The sequence below is a fragment of the Fulmarus glacialis genome, unplaced genomic scaffold (assembly GCF_000690835.1).
Source record: "Fulmarus glacialis isolate BGI_N327 unplaced genomic scaffold, ASM69083v1 scaffold4552, whole genome shotgun sequence".
In the NCBI taxonomy this organism is placed as follows: Eukaryota; Metazoa; Chordata; class Aves; order Procellariiformes; family Procellariidae; genus Fulmarus; species Fulmarus glacialis.
In genome coordinates, this window is record NW_009197080.1 from 1 (window position 1) to 16,190 (window position 16,190).

General features: G+C 47.9%; 1 protein-coding gene across 1 annotated transcript in view; it reads right to left on the reverse strand.

Moving 5' to 3' along the window:
* Positions 1-16,190, reverse strand: part of LOC104072818 (voltage-dependent N-type calcium channel subunit alpha-1B-like) — a gene marked incomplete at its 5' end in the record, with an annotated part of 160,508 nt that continues 144,318 nt past the window's right edge. The window contains 10 exons of the mRNA XM_009572401.1: positions 1-134; positions 4,136-4,347; positions 4,513-4,720; positions 7,140-7,175; positions 9,005-9,115; positions 9,739-9,865; positions 10,967-11,094; positions 11,994-12,106; positions 13,387-13,494; positions 15,462-15,570. Of these exons, the coding sequence (XP_009570696.1) occupies positions 123-134; positions 4,136-4,347; positions 4,513-4,720; positions 7,140-7,175; positions 9,005-9,115; positions 9,739-9,865; positions 10,967-11,094; positions 11,994-12,106; positions 13,387-13,494; positions 15,462-15,570 (1,164 nt within the window). The remainder of the gene's footprint in view (positions 135-4,135; positions 4,348-4,512; positions 4,721-7,139; positions 7,176-9,004; positions 9,116-9,738; positions 9,866-10,966; positions 11,095-11,993; positions 12,107-13,386; positions 13,495-15,461; positions 15,571-16,190) is intronic.

Below are 16,190 nucleotides of genomic sequence, written 5' to 3' on the forward strand. Positions count from 1 at the left end.
CGGGCGAGGAGTTAGCGGTCTTGTAAGTGATGCTGGGGCGTGGGGTTAGTGGAGTCTGTGGGAGCTGCCTCCGACCCCGGCATGGGGTACTAGCACCAGATGTCGACAGCAAGGGGCTCCCATTAACTGAACCACTGCCCTACATAAAAATTGGAACAAAGCAAATCAAAAAATAAAAAAGGGAAACACCAGACAAACACAAAGGCAGGCAGGTATAAAACAGAAGGAGAAGCAACAGGAGGGAGAGACAAGTCACAAGAGGAAAGAAAAGCAAAAAAGAGAGAGTTTAGACAAGCACAGTTAGGGGGAGGAGGTTCTTGAGAAATAATTCAACACGAGATGTAAAGAGCTGGAGAACTAAAGTTCTGCGAGCAGTAAATAAGAACAGAAATGATCAGAGCATCGGTAGGACGCAAACTGGCAGACGGCTCCAACAGAAGGGGACACTGTCCGGAGGGAAGGCATCCACATCATACACAGGCTCGACATGCGCCTTACCTGAACTAGGCGGGAGCAGCAAAAAAGCCTATGGGGGTTTTTTTTGCAAATACAATTTTGCAAAACAGCACTCTCTGCTTTGGGGCAGATTTTTGCAGAACTTCACCCGACGGTTGTGAATGCTGATGTTGGGGAGCATTTCTGTGGTCAAAATTGGATTATGTGGAAGGAAGATTTGGGGGCAGACTATTTTTTTTTGTAGTTTTGGGAATGAAATGCATTTTGATTAAATAGCCACTTTCTGAAAAAACAACAACAAAAAGCTTTTTGAATGGGCTTTAACTTGGACAAGAGGGTTCCTTAAAGAAAAACACGTTCACCTTTTCCTCTTTAATATTGCACCTTTGATTTTTGAGTGGTAGAAAAGTCTGGCAGCTTCCTGAGTTACTAATAGTGACATGTGTGAGTGAACTAAGCTACAGCAAGTTAAAAAATGCTGTGAGTGAGAGGAACGGGCCCTTGTTTTGGCATTTCTATTTACGTTCTCCCAGGGCAGTACATGAATAGCCCTGTGAGCGCGTTTTAAAAATCCCTTAGCCTTTCGTGACCTAACATTTTGAGACCAGTCCTTTAATTTTTAAAGAGCGGCTTTTCCTTCCTATAAAAACGTCAGGTTGTTGCTTGTTGGGCTATCAATCAATGCTTGTTCTGCTCTGCCTGGGTTTTCCAGCACAGTTTTGAGGGCAAGCCCGGCAGTGCTGGGGGCTATCAGCCCAGCGGCTGGATGCAGAGACTATTTTAGCTGTGGTTGCCATGAGTCATGCCACGTCTATCAGCAGAAGAGGCAATACCCGTGTTACCTGGGGGTGCAGAGCAGCCTGGGGTGTCCCTCACTGCAGCCCTGCCCTCCGCAAGCATTGGGGACTGATAAGGCATTTGCTGTTCGTGCTGCTGGCCCAACGACTCACGTCTTTCCTAGCCTGGAAACCAAGTCTTTGCCTTTCTCTTCTTTCATTTTCACCCTCTCGCTTCTCTGGCATCCCCACATTTCAGCCTTACTCTCTGCCACAGACCCATATTCCCATCCCAGGCACCTGCCCCCCGGCCGAGCTGCCTCCCATCACCTGCCTCCCCACGGTGATGGAGATGGTGACCACCACCCGGCGACCTACGATGTCCCAACATCCAGGGGAAGATGCCCAGCCTTTTCCAAGGGCTTAAGACTTAGCACCTCAAAATTACAATACTTACAAAAGAAAGCAGAACTAAATTGTTTTGATAAGTATTGAGCTGCCTAAAAATGTTTTTTTTTTTTTTGTGAGATTTTCAAACTTCTTTTACCCAGGACCCATTCAGGAAATGATCTTGATTGTAAAAAAAAACGGTGAGGTCTTTTTTCAAAATGTCCAACAAGCTCCCTCGTGCTGAAACATTTTGAAATTCCAAGAAGTTTCATCTCATTTAAAAAATGCTTTCCCCAGATTCATCGTGAAATGGGATTTATATTTAACAATTCACCTGCACTGAAAAGGAAACAGTGAAATAATTCACAGAAGATGCATAACATTTCTATGGGGGTCAAACAAAGCATTGTGAGTTAACCCACAATGAAATGTTCATGGCCTGGTTTTCTTGTCTCCTCTTTTTGCATTAAAAAAAAACTCCAAAGAACTTCTTTTTGAACTAAACCTGTCTTGATTTTTGGCTTGGCTCTAGCTGGAACAAAGCCACCTTGTTGGCAGGAAGCTCAAGTCAGCCTCTCTTTTTGATATATGCAGGGGCCTCCAGGGACCTGGTGAAACATGCTGGGCCAGGGCTCCTGGGAAAAGCTGCATCTCCCAAGGAGAGGGAGAGACTAACAAAGAAAATACTCGAGAGTTAACAAACACCTTGTTATCGAGCCAAAATAACGCAGGAAAGGGACTGTCAGAGCTTCTCGCAGACACCTGTTAAGACAAGGGCTCTTCAGCTCACTGGGACAGAAGTGATATGCTGGCTTGGCTATTTTTTTTTTAACCTGTTTGGTTTTTTTTTTTCATGGGATGTATTAGCAGATAACATGCGAGTGGATAAAATACATGGACATGGAAACAACAGGATTTCTCTGCCTTGCCTTACTAAACCCACACAGGACGTGGGTGACAATACAGACTTCACTGGAACTGGGGAACAGGTTTTTACAAGGCAGCTGATGCTCTAATGCTGATTGCCTACTAACTATGGGAAGGTTTCAGTTTTTTTAATTAAAACGTACGTGATATTTAAAGTTCTGGTAAGCTGAGCGTGCAAGAAAGGAGAGACATCATACTAATCTTCCTGCCTCTCAAAGCAGAGGGAGAAATCAAGAAACGGAAAGAAAAACTCATCTGAAAAACCAGGTGAAGGCCAGTCGGGGACTGCAGCAACGGAAAAGACCTGTTGGGCTGCAGCTCCCGCTTGCTATGGCCGCACATAGTCCAGGGTGCATCAGACCTTAAACCGATGTCACATCTGCTCCCAGCAGAGAACGACTGTGCAAAGCACGTCCCATGCCCTGGGTGTCTCCAGGGCTGCGGGGCAGCAGCCCCTGAGCACTCACTGCAGCACACAGCCTCTGATGCTGCAGCCTGGATGCTGCTGAGGACCATGCAGGGAGAGAGAAAGGCACTGGACAGGGTAAGGAGACAAAAAGCCGCTTCGTTTTGCAGCTAGTGGGACACTACGAAACCTCTTCATTTAAATCCTTCCCCTGGGCGCTAATTCGTGCTGAACACAGGATTTCCTTCTGCTCCCCACGAGCTGATGTTGCTGCAGGGGGTCAGGGCTGACAGCATCGCTCAGCCTCTCCACACCGCCAGCCGGCTGCAAATTTAGGGAGGTTTTGGAGAATGGCCAGAGCCTCCCTCTCGGCACAGCGGCTGTGCATTACTTGGAGATGTTTGCAGACAACATGCTGGCCCAGGGCCGAGCTCTCTCCCCTTCCGCCCAGGTCCTGCCTTCTCCTACATTCCTCCTCTCCCTTACCGCGATTTCTCCTCCCAGCTAGAGAACACATTTGAAGATTGATTTGACACTAGGGAAAAAAGACTTTTTCCTCAATTTTCAGAAAATTAACCTGTTCCACAACACAGGACAGCTCTGAAGCCCACGCAACAGCAGTTGGAAAATCTTGCAAATATGAGCAAACCCTGCTGAAACCCCGGCTCTGGCTGTCTGGAGTCCCTATACTGTATTACATTGGCTTGTACTGCCATGGCAAGGATTTCTTTGGCAACCACCAAATGTGTGTGCATGGGGCAGCAGTAGGTGCTGGATTAACACAGCTGGCAGGGGAACGGTTCAGCTCAGTTGCCCAGGTCCCACGCCACGCTGCCAGCCTGCCTTGGCTCAGACACACTTTCTCCACCAGCACCAAGAGCTGCCGGTTCTCAGGTCTCCCAGGCTGCTCTGCTGAAACCATGAGCAAGGGTGTCCTTGGCCCTGGGGTCTCTGCGAGATGCCTTGAGTCACTCACTGTAGGTGGCTACTAAAGAGCCATCAAGTGACATTTCAATCCCTGTTTTGGATGTGAAGCACCAAGCAGGATCTCAATGGCTTTATCTCCTACTGCCTGGCCTTCCTTCCCCATTCTGTCTCTTTTATTTTGAGCAAAACATGGAAAAGGTGCGTGCACTCCTGGAAGCCCTTAGGACTCTTTTCCCACCCTGCATCTCCTCACCTGTCTGTGTGGACCTTGTTCTGGCCCTCCGTTGGGCGAGGTGGGCCTGCTCTGATCAGCAGACTTGGGCTGAGAACGGTCCCGGCTGCCATAGCGGTCGCAGGAGTAGAAGCGCTGCTTTTCGGAGGAGGAGGAAGAGTGCTGCTTCCTCTCTTGGGACCGGCCGCGTTCCTGCTTCTTGTCCTTGCAGGAAGACTCACCAGACTGGGCCACTGAAAGAGGAACGTTGGTTGGGGATCACCAACACGGAAGGAACTCCCAAGTGTGGGGCAGGGAGGTGCTTCCATGCAGACGGGACCCCAAATCACATCAGACAACTGCTGTGCATCCTGAAGGGAGGAGAACAAGGGACAAATCCTTGTTTGCAAAGCACTTACCAGCTTCTCCATCGGCCAGCTGATGGGGGGACCTGTCCAAGGACTTCTGCTTCTTCTCTTTCCGCCGGTGGCAGCGGTGGTGATGGTGGTGGTGCCCTTGCTCTGGTGGCATGCGCTCCAAGGAGTACTCGTAGAGGTGCATGGCATGAGGACGCTGCGGGGTCAGCGTGGAGACGGAGCGCTTCATGGGGCTCGTGTCCGGGATGGGCTGCAAGGCAGACGGAGGGACACGGAGCAGGGTGAGGGCAGGCGCTGCACCCTGCTCAGCTGCTCGGTTCCCAGCATGGGGAGGGTTTTACAGTAAGAGAAAGGGGCAAGGAGGGGAAGGAGAAAAATGGTTAATTGGATATAATTGGAATGGGCAGAAGGACTTGTGGAATGGTAGATTGAGTGCTAGATTTGAGGAGCAAATGTGATCTCCGTTTGCTGAAATGGGCTTTACTTTTAGCAGAGTGCCAATCCACAGGTACCATGGGCGCAGAGCGATATGCAGCACTTCACACCAAACACAGCGTCACAGGAGTCAACAGATTAGCAGGGGCATAGGGAAGCACAGTAGCCAAGCATCTCACAAAGATAATTCTCCAAGACTAGTTTCACCCAAAGCTGCTTCAGGGCATGTGGTCATCCCAAAGCAACCCCAAAGAGGAAAGCATGAAAGTGTTGCTGGGCATCATACGGAGAGGGAAAAAAATCAGGAATAAGTAGGCAAAGTACAGGCCAAGCCACCGAGAAATTACTTCTATCTCCCTGCAATTGAAGACGACTCCCATCAAAGATTTAAACCTCTCTTGTCCCACCATCACTCCTTGAAGCCCTTGTGGCTGTGACAAGCAGGATAGCATGTATGTTCTGCAATTCTACCAGGACATCTCCAAAAATGACTACTTGGGTTTGCTATTGCTGTTTTCAAATCATTTGTGGCCAAACGTCTGGGCACTGAGCGCAGTAACACAGCCTCCCTCGGGCATTGCTGGACCCTGTCCCTGTCCCAGTGGCAGCGCCAGCCTCTGTTCCCTTCCCTTTAGGTTCAAAACCTTACAAAGATGGTCTGTAGAAACCAAGACAAGTGGACTGCAGGACAGCTATTCTCACAGCCTTTCCCTTCCCTACTACCCAGTCACCAGGTATAAAGCTCAGCAAACGAGGGCAATTCCCCTGTGTCCTTCTCTTTCACTCTGCTGGCCTCCAGCTGGCTCTGTGGTGGAGACAGGGCTTCATCCATCCTCTGGAGGCTTCCCTGGGTCTACCACTGCATCAGAGCTGCGTGGCAAAGGAAAGACCTCGGAGCACGGCGGTCCAGCCTGATGGTGAGGGAGCTCAGGATGTCCTCTGGTCCCTCAGCTTTACGCTTGTTTGCATTCATAATCCAATATGTGCCTCCAACAACACTTCTCACAGAACATTTACTTTGTTCACTGTAACCTTTCCAAAGAGCTCTGTATTATTTTTACCGTCTATGCTATTTTGTTTGCTTACCCTGAAATTCAGATCTCTGCTGCCCCGTGATATTTACACAATGCAAAGCCAGTTGTTTCGCAGCTCTGCTCGTTATTTTGAGTGGAAAGAACCACTCTCCCTCCCAGCAGGCTGTCACGGGTGGATTATCTTGCATGCAAAGATGCAGTCTGGGCTGAATTTTTGTTTGGTGCTCTCTCTCTTGCTAGGCAGTTCCCCAAATTTTGGTGCTTCCCACTGGAGGGCAAGGTGGAGTGCTAGAGCTGGAAGGTTTGTCAGAGACACAAGGCAGAAACTGCTGGGGTGGGGGAGCGGTGGGGGATGCCTGCGGCATCGGTGCATCCCCAGGGTCTGCACCAGTTCAGCCAGCAGGATCATGTTGTGCTGCATTTGTCTCCTCCTGTGTCCCTTGCTGCGTGCACTTTCTATGGGCAAGAAATTATACTGGAGAGCTTCATGTTTGTCCTCCTTGCTTCCTGTTGAGCCTGAAGATGGAGGAGGGCAGAGAGGTCCATAAACTGGACAGTCAGATTCAGGCATTGACTGAGGTGGGCAAAAAAGTGAAAAGTGAAAATACTTCCCACTAAAAACACTTATTCAGATTTCCAAAATCCATTTAGGAGCTGCCAGGAAGAAGACGACAGATTTTTCCAACAAAAAGCCATCCAAATCCATAAGAAATTAACATTTCTCTTTGGATTTTGGACCTGATTCTGTGCTTATTCCAGGGACAGAAGTCCCCACTGACACTAATGGGAAGTGGCACAGCAATGAATACTCTTTCCATAAATCCTGACAATGCTCTCGTTACGTTAACGGGGCATGCACAGACTCCCCACAAGCCTCGGGAGGCTATACCATAACCCTTCAGAGAGTTACTAATTGCTTCTTCATTACCAAAGCAATTGTTTTCACTTCCTAAATTCCTGTGCAACAAGGCATACAAAAACAAACAAGTAAGCAAAACAAACAAACAGAAAGTCCCTGCTATTACAGCGTGCGGCGTGCAATTGTGGATCGAGGGAACTGCAGCAAAGTGGAAAGAGATAGCGGCTGCGTCGGTGCAACATTGGACTCCAAATGAGAAGGGAAAAAAGTAAAGGGTTAAGGAAGGTTAATTACTTCTTAACATGAATTTAATAGGATACAACTTAGTGCAAACTACATACTGCTAGGTAACTCCCAGGTGACCGTGCTTTGCTCCTCTGCAAACAATTCGGACAAGATGAGAGACATTATTTGAAGCAGCCCCACAGTACAGCCATTGTCAGACATCACGGCAGATGTGCAGCAGACACGATGACGACAAGGAAGGGGAGGTGATGGGGGAGGAGGACAGCAAAGAGGGAGGGAGGAGGTGAGATTGAAAGCATAGGAAGGGTTTGGTTTTTTTTAAAAAGTGGAACATAAAAAGACAGAGGAATGACAGGCAAACAGAAAGGGAGACATCCAGAAACAGAAAGCATTGCAAATAAGAGTTATAAAGAACTCAAAGTTTGGGGGGAGCAGAAGCAGCACGTGAGAAGGAGGGTGGAGGGCATGGAGGGGGAAGACACACACAGAAAGTACATCAGTTATTCAGCTGAAGCTACAACCACCAAAACATTGTATTATTAAATGAGGTTAGATCCACTCAGATATTACGGGCCTGATTCATAACGAGATTAGACAGCTTTCCCGTGGGGCAGCTGTGCCCTGGGGAACACGTACCCTGCTTTTGCGAGAGACGCTCACTTCTGCAAATATCTGACTGCAGTGGAGAGGAGCTTCCTAAGGAAAGGCTCGTGCTGCTGGCATTGCTGCTGCCAACTGCGTTGCTTTGGAAGGAAAGATGCGACTTGTGGTCTAGAATAAAGGACAACTTTGTTCTGGGAAGGGGGAAGGGAGGGAGTATGGGTTTGCTTTGGGGTCTGTTTCTTTTATTGAGCATTGTTGAGTAGTGTTCCTGATAACGCAGAGAATCCCAGCTCTCATACAAAGGCTGCAGTTTCTGAAGTCAGCTGGGAAATTTGCTAGCCGATGAAGTGTAGCTTGTGCCAGCCTGAGCACGTTAGCAAAAAGATTGTATCTGTTGGAGCTATTGCTGTGTATGCAATACACAGGCTTTTAGTTTTAGGGTGCAGCATCTCTTTCACGTGCTGCTTCCCATGGAGAACAATGGAAACAGCCCACGACCACGGGCTGCTCACTCCCAACTGTATGAATCAGGCCCTTTGAATGAGAGAGACACAACTATGAGTGGGAAGATGTTCTGACACACAGGAGGCAGGACGGTGGCTGGAGAGCATCCAGGACAACAAGCTAGCAATGAACATGTGAAATGCCCAAAAATTATCTGTGAAAACCATGACATCCTACGCACTAAGTAGCATCCACAAGTTGCTGTAAAAGTCAACTCTAGCGATGAGATTTCTTTACAAGAAGTTAAACAAGGAAAATCTTCAATGACATTTTACTGGCCAAAGTCACAATACAGTATATGCTAAATACTGTGGGAAGAGAAAAAAAACCAGGCAGGATGCTTAGTGTCTCAATGCAGCCTTCCAGGCACAGGCTCCCTGGTATTTTCGGTACCTACTACATTCATCAAAGAAAATCAGAGCACATCTCCAGCTTTCTTTATGGCTAGGGCACAGGAGCATGCCTTGACTGTCTGTCTGGCTAGATGGCACGCAGCTGTCAATGGGAAACATATGCCTTCCTGGAATACGGGCTGGCAAACAGTATTGTCCCCAGTTAATCAGAATAGACACTCTTGGGAAGGTAGTCACCAGTTAGCTTCCCAGACAGAGGGATTTCTCTGGGTTGCTTTTTGCTGCAACCAGCGATGAGTAAAATTGGGGACAGTGCTGTGTCTACACATGAATACCTGCCACCCAAGCAGAAAGGCTGGTTACCTGTCTCCAGGTTCAGCAAACATCTTTTAAAACAAATATTCACAAGCAACTTCCAACAACACGGCAAGCAGAGAGAAGATACAAAGTTCCTGACCCACTCTCAGTCTCCCACCACCAGTAAAGTCTCCCTCGCTCACCTGAGTTTCAGCGGCCAGGCGTGGCATGGAAGCCGCCCGCCCCTGGCTCTCCAGGCCTGGTTGGTGTTCTCCGTTGGCAAGTGTGGGGCTGATTTCCCTCATTTCTACCACCTGATCGAAACAAGAAATGGTTTCAAGTAGCAAGAACATGAACATCAGCTTTGAAGCCATCATCTGAGCAGGCTTCTGCTAAGTTTGATTTAATTGTGAAGAGATGCTAGTATGGGAGAGAGAGTAAATTAAGAGCTGTGAAGTGCCCAGGTTACTCTATCTACAGTGCTGTCTTGAACAAGGACAATAGTGGACCAAGCTCTTCTGCCAGCCATGGCAATGAGCCCCAGCTGTGACCTGTGAAACCCCTCATCTGAGTTTGTACACTGATGACAATGGGATTGGGACAATGGGACAACTAGGAAGAGATAACCTTAAATAACCTATCGCAGCAGACACATAATTCCATGAAAAGTATGTCCACATGTTCAGCTATCAGACTGTAGAAGCTACCAGACTGTAGAAACTACCAGATTTGGTTTTTCTCCACAATGTTCAAGGAAACTTGGGGTTGTAAGAGACAGAACAATGCTTGTCTCAAGGGACAGATCTACTGTCTACTGCATTTCACCCTGTCTTCACCTGTTTTTTCTAAACATTTTCTAACATTTCTAAAAATCTACTGCATTTCTAAAATCTACTGCATCTCACCCTGTCTCCACATCTTCACCCTGTTTGCTCACCCGTTCAATGGGAATTTCTTCTGAGTGGCCTCGTTCAAAAGCTGGTGTCCTGGTTTCATAAAACACGTCCTGGGTGCGTTGGGTCCCCCAAGAACTGGATTCTTTGATCCCACCCTCTGGGGCTGGTCTGTCAGAAGGAAAAGAGGAAAAAAGATTAACTCTCTTGCAAAGAGCTTTTGCTGACCTTATTGTGATGAAGGTAAACCACTGGGATACCCCTCTGAGGTTTCACTTGTGAAACTAGTTGCAGGATAGGCACAGCTGCTGGTGAGGCTATAAGGTCCCCTGGGTTTTGCCAGGGCCACTTCCTATACAGCAACAAGGAAATCAAACCAGCCATCATATTTTTTTCAGTAACTAAGGAAAACAACTTCTGCAGCTTAAGTTCTGATGTAGAAGAATGAAGAATTTTGGGAGTTCAGGCAAATTATGCAAGACCAGTTAGACATTGGTCAAACACATCTGTGGTGATGCTAAAGTACATTCACTGAATGTGCACTGGTACAGGTGGCCCTGGATTTCACTGTTGATCTGATGTTGGTTTCCCCATCGGGGTTATTTGGGACATCTAAATTTCAGATGTCTATCATGAAAAATCCATAGCGCTTGTGACCCAGAGGAAAGTCACCTGAAGAAGAGTAGGAAACAGAGAATTGGTTAGGGATCACTGTTACTATAACTGTTTGGTAAGCTCTCTGTGGAGGTATTATTTTGCCCAAAGAGAAGGAGTCAGATTGTGTCCTGGAAAGTCTCAAGAAGCTCTTGCTGTTACCAAGTGCCATGAGCTCAAGGGACGACTTTGTTCCCAAGGACCTTTTGACTCCCAAGAATTCACTGCAATGGTGGTTGGTGGGTTAAGGTTTGTTTGGTTGTTTTGCAATGATCCCAAATTCCTGGAGCAAACTCCCACTTACAACTAGCCACAACGGAAAGTTCTCCAATTAAGATTCAGAAGAGACCGTTAAAAAAACATAAAGCTCTGGAGAACCCAACGCTACCACCACATGGATAACTGCACCTGAGGCAGCAGTGGGAAGCAGAGCCACACGGAGGCATCTTGGTAGCCACCGGTGGGAAATTGTCCCAGCCATGGCGTGAAGAGGCTGCTGGTCTTGGTGTCACCAGCTGTCCAGAGCAACTGAACCAGCAGTGGTTGAGGTTGATGCATACACCCAGTGTGCCCCTTCTCTGCATTACAGCTTTGGCGGGGAGGTCACGGGATACTCACAACGCGCCCCCGTTGTTGAGTGAGGCTGAGCTTTTCTGGCGAAGGAACGCCTTTGCGTTGTTGAATGCTGCCGGCTGGGTTTGCTCCAAAGTGGCCTTCAGAGGGTGGAAGAGTGACACCGGTCCGGGCTGCAAAGCACAAGGAAAGGTTGTCACGGACAGAGCTGTGTATGGAGAGGATGGGCTGCGGTGCTTTTCCCAGTTAATAAAAAGTCCACTTTCTCACCCTGAGAGATCAGCCCAGCAGAAAGCACACCCCAGCCTTCCCATAGCTGTAAGAGGCTCTGAAGGGCACTTGCTGCCCTCAGCTTTGCACAAGCCAATCCCCCTTCCCTCTACCAAAGCATTCCCCTGGTCACCAGAGCGCAGCAGGGATTTCATACAGACGTGACCAAAGGGGCTGTGTAATTCAGGTGGCTTGCTGTGACACCGGGTCTGCTGTAGCCTCCCATCTGTGGGACAGACAGACCGGCTGGAGATCAGCTGGATGATCATCCTGAAATCAATAGGTATTTGTCCTATCGGAAACCATTGGGGTTTCAATCCCAAGCCAGTTTTGTGGAAATATTTTCAAGAAATTGTAAAAATCTTCAAATCTATTAAAGCCAAAATGATTTTGACTAATTCCCATTTTCAAAAGTAATTTAAACATTTTATAGCCAAAGTATCATCAGCTTTCAATAATTCTTTGGTGTCCCAAAGAAATCTTTTGGTGTTCCCCAGTCCCTAGGCCACTTCTGAAAATAGGACTTAAACTGCCAAATGTCACCTGACATTTCTTGGAAAAGATCTTTCCAGACCTACTGGAAAAGGCAACTGCAACAATTTTTTTTTTATTTTTATTTTTTGAAAGGGAGAGACTTTCAGGACAGGTTTCCATTTTTGAGACAGCGTTTTCAAATCCTGTCTGGAGAAGCATCCAGACTTTCTGGCTGAAATGTGCCAGTGACTCTCGTGAGAGCTGCCCAGCGCTGGAGGAGAGGCTGCCCAAGAGGGAGGACCGAGGAGGACACCTTTGGGCTCCGTACCTGGCACAGGCCTCCAGGCGGCTGGTGGCCTTGGTCCCTGCTGTTCTTATTCTGCTTGTAGAAGTCGAATATCATCAGCGCAGCGTAGACCTTCCCCACAGTCATCTCATCAGCTGTCAGAGGATGGTGAAACGCAGCAGAGACATTCAGGTGAGGAACGGGAAAGGATCAGGAGAAGAGAAAAGTAAGTCAAAGAGCACAAGAAGTAACAACAAATGGGTGTGAAACACAAGGAAAGAAGAGGCGACATTAGAATGACAAGGCAAAACGGACACAGAAAAGTGGGGGAAAGAAAAAAAGACCAAGAAAAGGTTACAACAGACTTCTTCAGATCTTTGCCTGTTGCTGCCTTTCACATCTGAGGAGGATGGCCCCTCTCTCTAGCTCTCTGTGGCAAACATTCACAGAGACCATGTAGAAAAAAAACAGGCAGGAAAACTCTGTGGCATTGTAAGCATTGCTGACAGAAGAATTGCTAAATTAATACCAGATCCACAGCCAGCTTTTTATCAACAAAGAAGCCTTATTCCTATTTCCTTGAATTACAGTCAACCGGGGCATAATGGGCTATATACATTTAAAGTATTTCATTTTTCCAGATGTCTTTTTTCACCCTTACAGCTATTCTACCAGCCCTTCCCTGCAGGGCAATGGAGCACTTACCGTAGAACAAAGAGTTAAAGCAGCAGATATACAGGCATCAAGAGAGGAGGGGAGGAAAAGACTTAAGCAGTCTCTACCCACTGATTTGCACCTCCTCAGTTCCGTCATTTTTCTTAATTAACAATGCCTTTATTGCTCTGCACTGTTTCTCGTCAATCAGAATCCAGAGCCCTTGTCTGGGCCAATCAAGATAATGGCAAACTTTCCATTTTCTCAGCACATTTGCTCAGGACATCACCAAGTAACAGAAATGCCTTTAGCCCCAAAATACCTCAATTCTGATTCTGTAAGGTCTCAGCAAACTTTAATTTTCTTCTCCTGGTTTTCTGGAGCCCAGTTGGTAGAAATTGCTCTCCCATCCTGCAAGGCGCAGGCTGGAGGCAGACAAAGCTATGAAAAAGCTCTGGAAGAGGCCACACAGGGCATCTGTCTCTTCTTGGCACGGTTTGTTGTGGGTTTTTTTTTTTTCCCTAAGTACAGGAAATCTACTGTAGCATAATGAAATACATGCCTAGATGTGACCTCAACTTCTCTACTCCACGGCATAGAGGCTGTGAACCCTTTGGAGAGGATACCTAGAAGCTGAACTGCACTCGGTTTCTTTGCTGCATCCTCTACGTGACCGTGCACCTAGATGGGGCTAGGGACAGAGCAGGCAAGGAGGGAGAAACCTGTTCTGGCCTTCTTAGGCGGCTGGGATGGGTTGGGTGCTCGCTGATGAACCACTTACGTTTGTGAGGAGGCACCAGCAAATCCAGAGCCTTCTGGGACAGATTGGGCCAGACCAGTGAGATCTCCTTTCTCAACTCAGCATCACACTGGTGCTGTTTAACACCCCCTGCAGAAAGGGAGGGGAGAGAAAGAGGCACACGAAGAAGAGTGAAAATCCTTGTCCTGTCAGCGCGTACCACTATTCGCACAGCAAGCACAGGAGAAGGCATTTCCCCCGCTCCCATCTCTTGAGAAGAGCAAGCCGGTGCCAGCTGCAGCAGATGTTGCAAAGGGAACTGGTGATCTCCTCCGTGACAAAAGCGCATGAACTCAGCAGGACCACCATCGCTTCAACCTGCTGACCCTCTGCTGTTGCTTGGGGCTTAAACTGAAGCTCAGACTTATTCTACCTAAGTGCAGGTGCCTGCTCATTTGGGGTGCTGGATAGCATCAGCAGAAAGCAGCAGCACCTCCCAGGTGTGGTGCAAAGGACCTGGTCTGAGGTGCTGGACTATGAGCAATGCCATGACTGATTACAAACCCTCTCCACCAACAACTCTTCCCGAAGTCTTTGGCAACGAGACATAAGCACGCTGCTCCGTATCAGCAGCATCAAATAGCAGCTATATCACAAGGTAAAACAGAAAGAGCCGGCATTATTCAAATGGCCAAAGTGAGGTCTTAATACACAAGTGGAAAGTGATTAAAGTATATATGTAAGCCAACAGGCCAGCTCCCAAATGAATGCACCGCACAGTAGGCAATTAAGTAGTTCATCTGAATGACAGAGATTATTTTTCTAAGAGAAAAGAAATGGGAGGAGGCTCTGGGTACTCTGCTACATGGTGGTTTGAACTCCCACAAGGAAACTCATTAGGGAGGGTTTATTAAGGGCCTGTTAGTGCCACTAAAGACTCAATTAAATGTAGCACACGAAACCTATTCAAACGAAGCATATAACAACAGAGCAGGTCAAAAACTCACAACCCACAGCAGATATAAACCTTAGAAAGAATCCAGCGCTATCAGCTGAGCTCTCTTCTCTGGTTCCCCTCCAGTGTGCGGCCGAAGAAAAGGGGGGGGGGAGCCTTTGCCAGTTGGAAAAGGCTGTTTGAATTACCCTTGCTGACAGGTAATTCGAAGCCTAAAATAATACAAACTCTCAGCACCCTTATCTAGAGGTTATTACTGAAATAAGGCGCTGGCCCCTAAAATCCCAGGCAGTCCTAAATGCATCCTTAGAAATGAGTGTCTGATGCTTGGTGTCATTCCCCAGGGGAGTCCCAGTGACCTCAAAATTTTGTCTTCATCCAGCAGTGCCCACCCAAAGCACCAAAGACAATTTAAGCAACATATGAGGGAGGTAATTAATACAGAGAGGTTGAACGGCTGGACTAAAACCGCTTAGGAAAAGCACAGTATCCTAACCCTGCCCTGCCCTTTGCTTGTAAGAGCACTGTTACCTCCTGTTAGCTTTTAAATTAGGTATAAAAGTGCTTTGGCCAGTCATGCCTTGATTCTGACCCCAGCCAGCCTGATTAAATAGTGTAACGACCCAGAGAAAAGGCCAATGTATTTTATTACATTGCAATGCTTAATTGGGACGTCAAGTAAACACCTGATGAAATACTTGAATAATTAAATTTTATCTCAAGGCAGAATGTGGTTCAAGGCACTTGGAGTCATTGCTTCGCTGCCAGCAGGCAACAATTGGAGAGGAAGGGCTGTTTTTCCCTCATGTTGGAATAGTTAAGAAAAGAGGCGTGGAAACTCTCATTTCTGTTATGCAGCAATGAGTACACGCACAGGGCTTCTCGTCTGAGAGCTCTCAAGTGGGATGGCCAAAGCTCTCCACATCCCATCGACAGGGATGCCAGTACGCAGCCACCCCAAAGGCAGAATGATGCTCAGGACCCCTCTGTTGCCTGTTCCTGAGGCTCCCTCGTCCTCGGGCGCTGGCAGATGGCAGGCAGGCAACAGGAAAACGGGATTTCCACCTGGGGCAGGATTTTGGTGGTTTCAGGAGGACACCAAGCCAACAGACAAGTTGGGGTTTGAGCCCACACGTGCTGTCAGACATCACCTCCCTCTCACCTGAGGCGATTTTGATTTCTAGGGCAGTGCGGATCAAGGCCATCAGCGTGGACGTGAAGTGGACGGTTAAATCTTCAGGCGATATCGGCATGTTCATCCGCACCAGGCGCTGGAGAGAGAAATTCAGTGGCTGTGAGCGCGGGTCAGGATTCCTCCCCCCCCCTTTCCTCCCCCCCCGCGAGCCCTTAGAAATAGCCAGATTACAAACATGTGTTCACCTTTTGTGCACTGAGCTAAAATGCATCTTCTCCATATAGACATCAACTCCTTTTCAGGAGCAGCTCTGAGCTGTAACGGTGGCTTTAGTGGTTAAACAGTTGATTTGCCAGCATTTGTACTGCAATCCTACAAAGACAGTTCTTCTGAAAAAAAGTCAGTTTGAATGCCCTCATCCCATTTCAGAGCCTGGTACCCTGCTCCTGACAGTCTCCAACTATGTCTGCAGCCTGCAGACATGTGGCTGGTGCCCATCACCCCTGCCAAAGCAGCATCCTCAGGAGATATAAACCATGAAGCCACCTCCACCATCCTTTCCTACATCAGTTACCTTCACCTATATTCTGGTTCTACAAGAGGAGCAAAAGCAACAAATGGGACCTGGCACCCTTGAATGAAGTAAGATGATGGAAGATTTGCATCCACCATCCGAGGATCCAAGGATGCGGCTCCATCCAGAAAGTGACTGCGCCTCTTCCAGCTGTGCAGTGGCATCCCCCTTGCCAGTGAGCG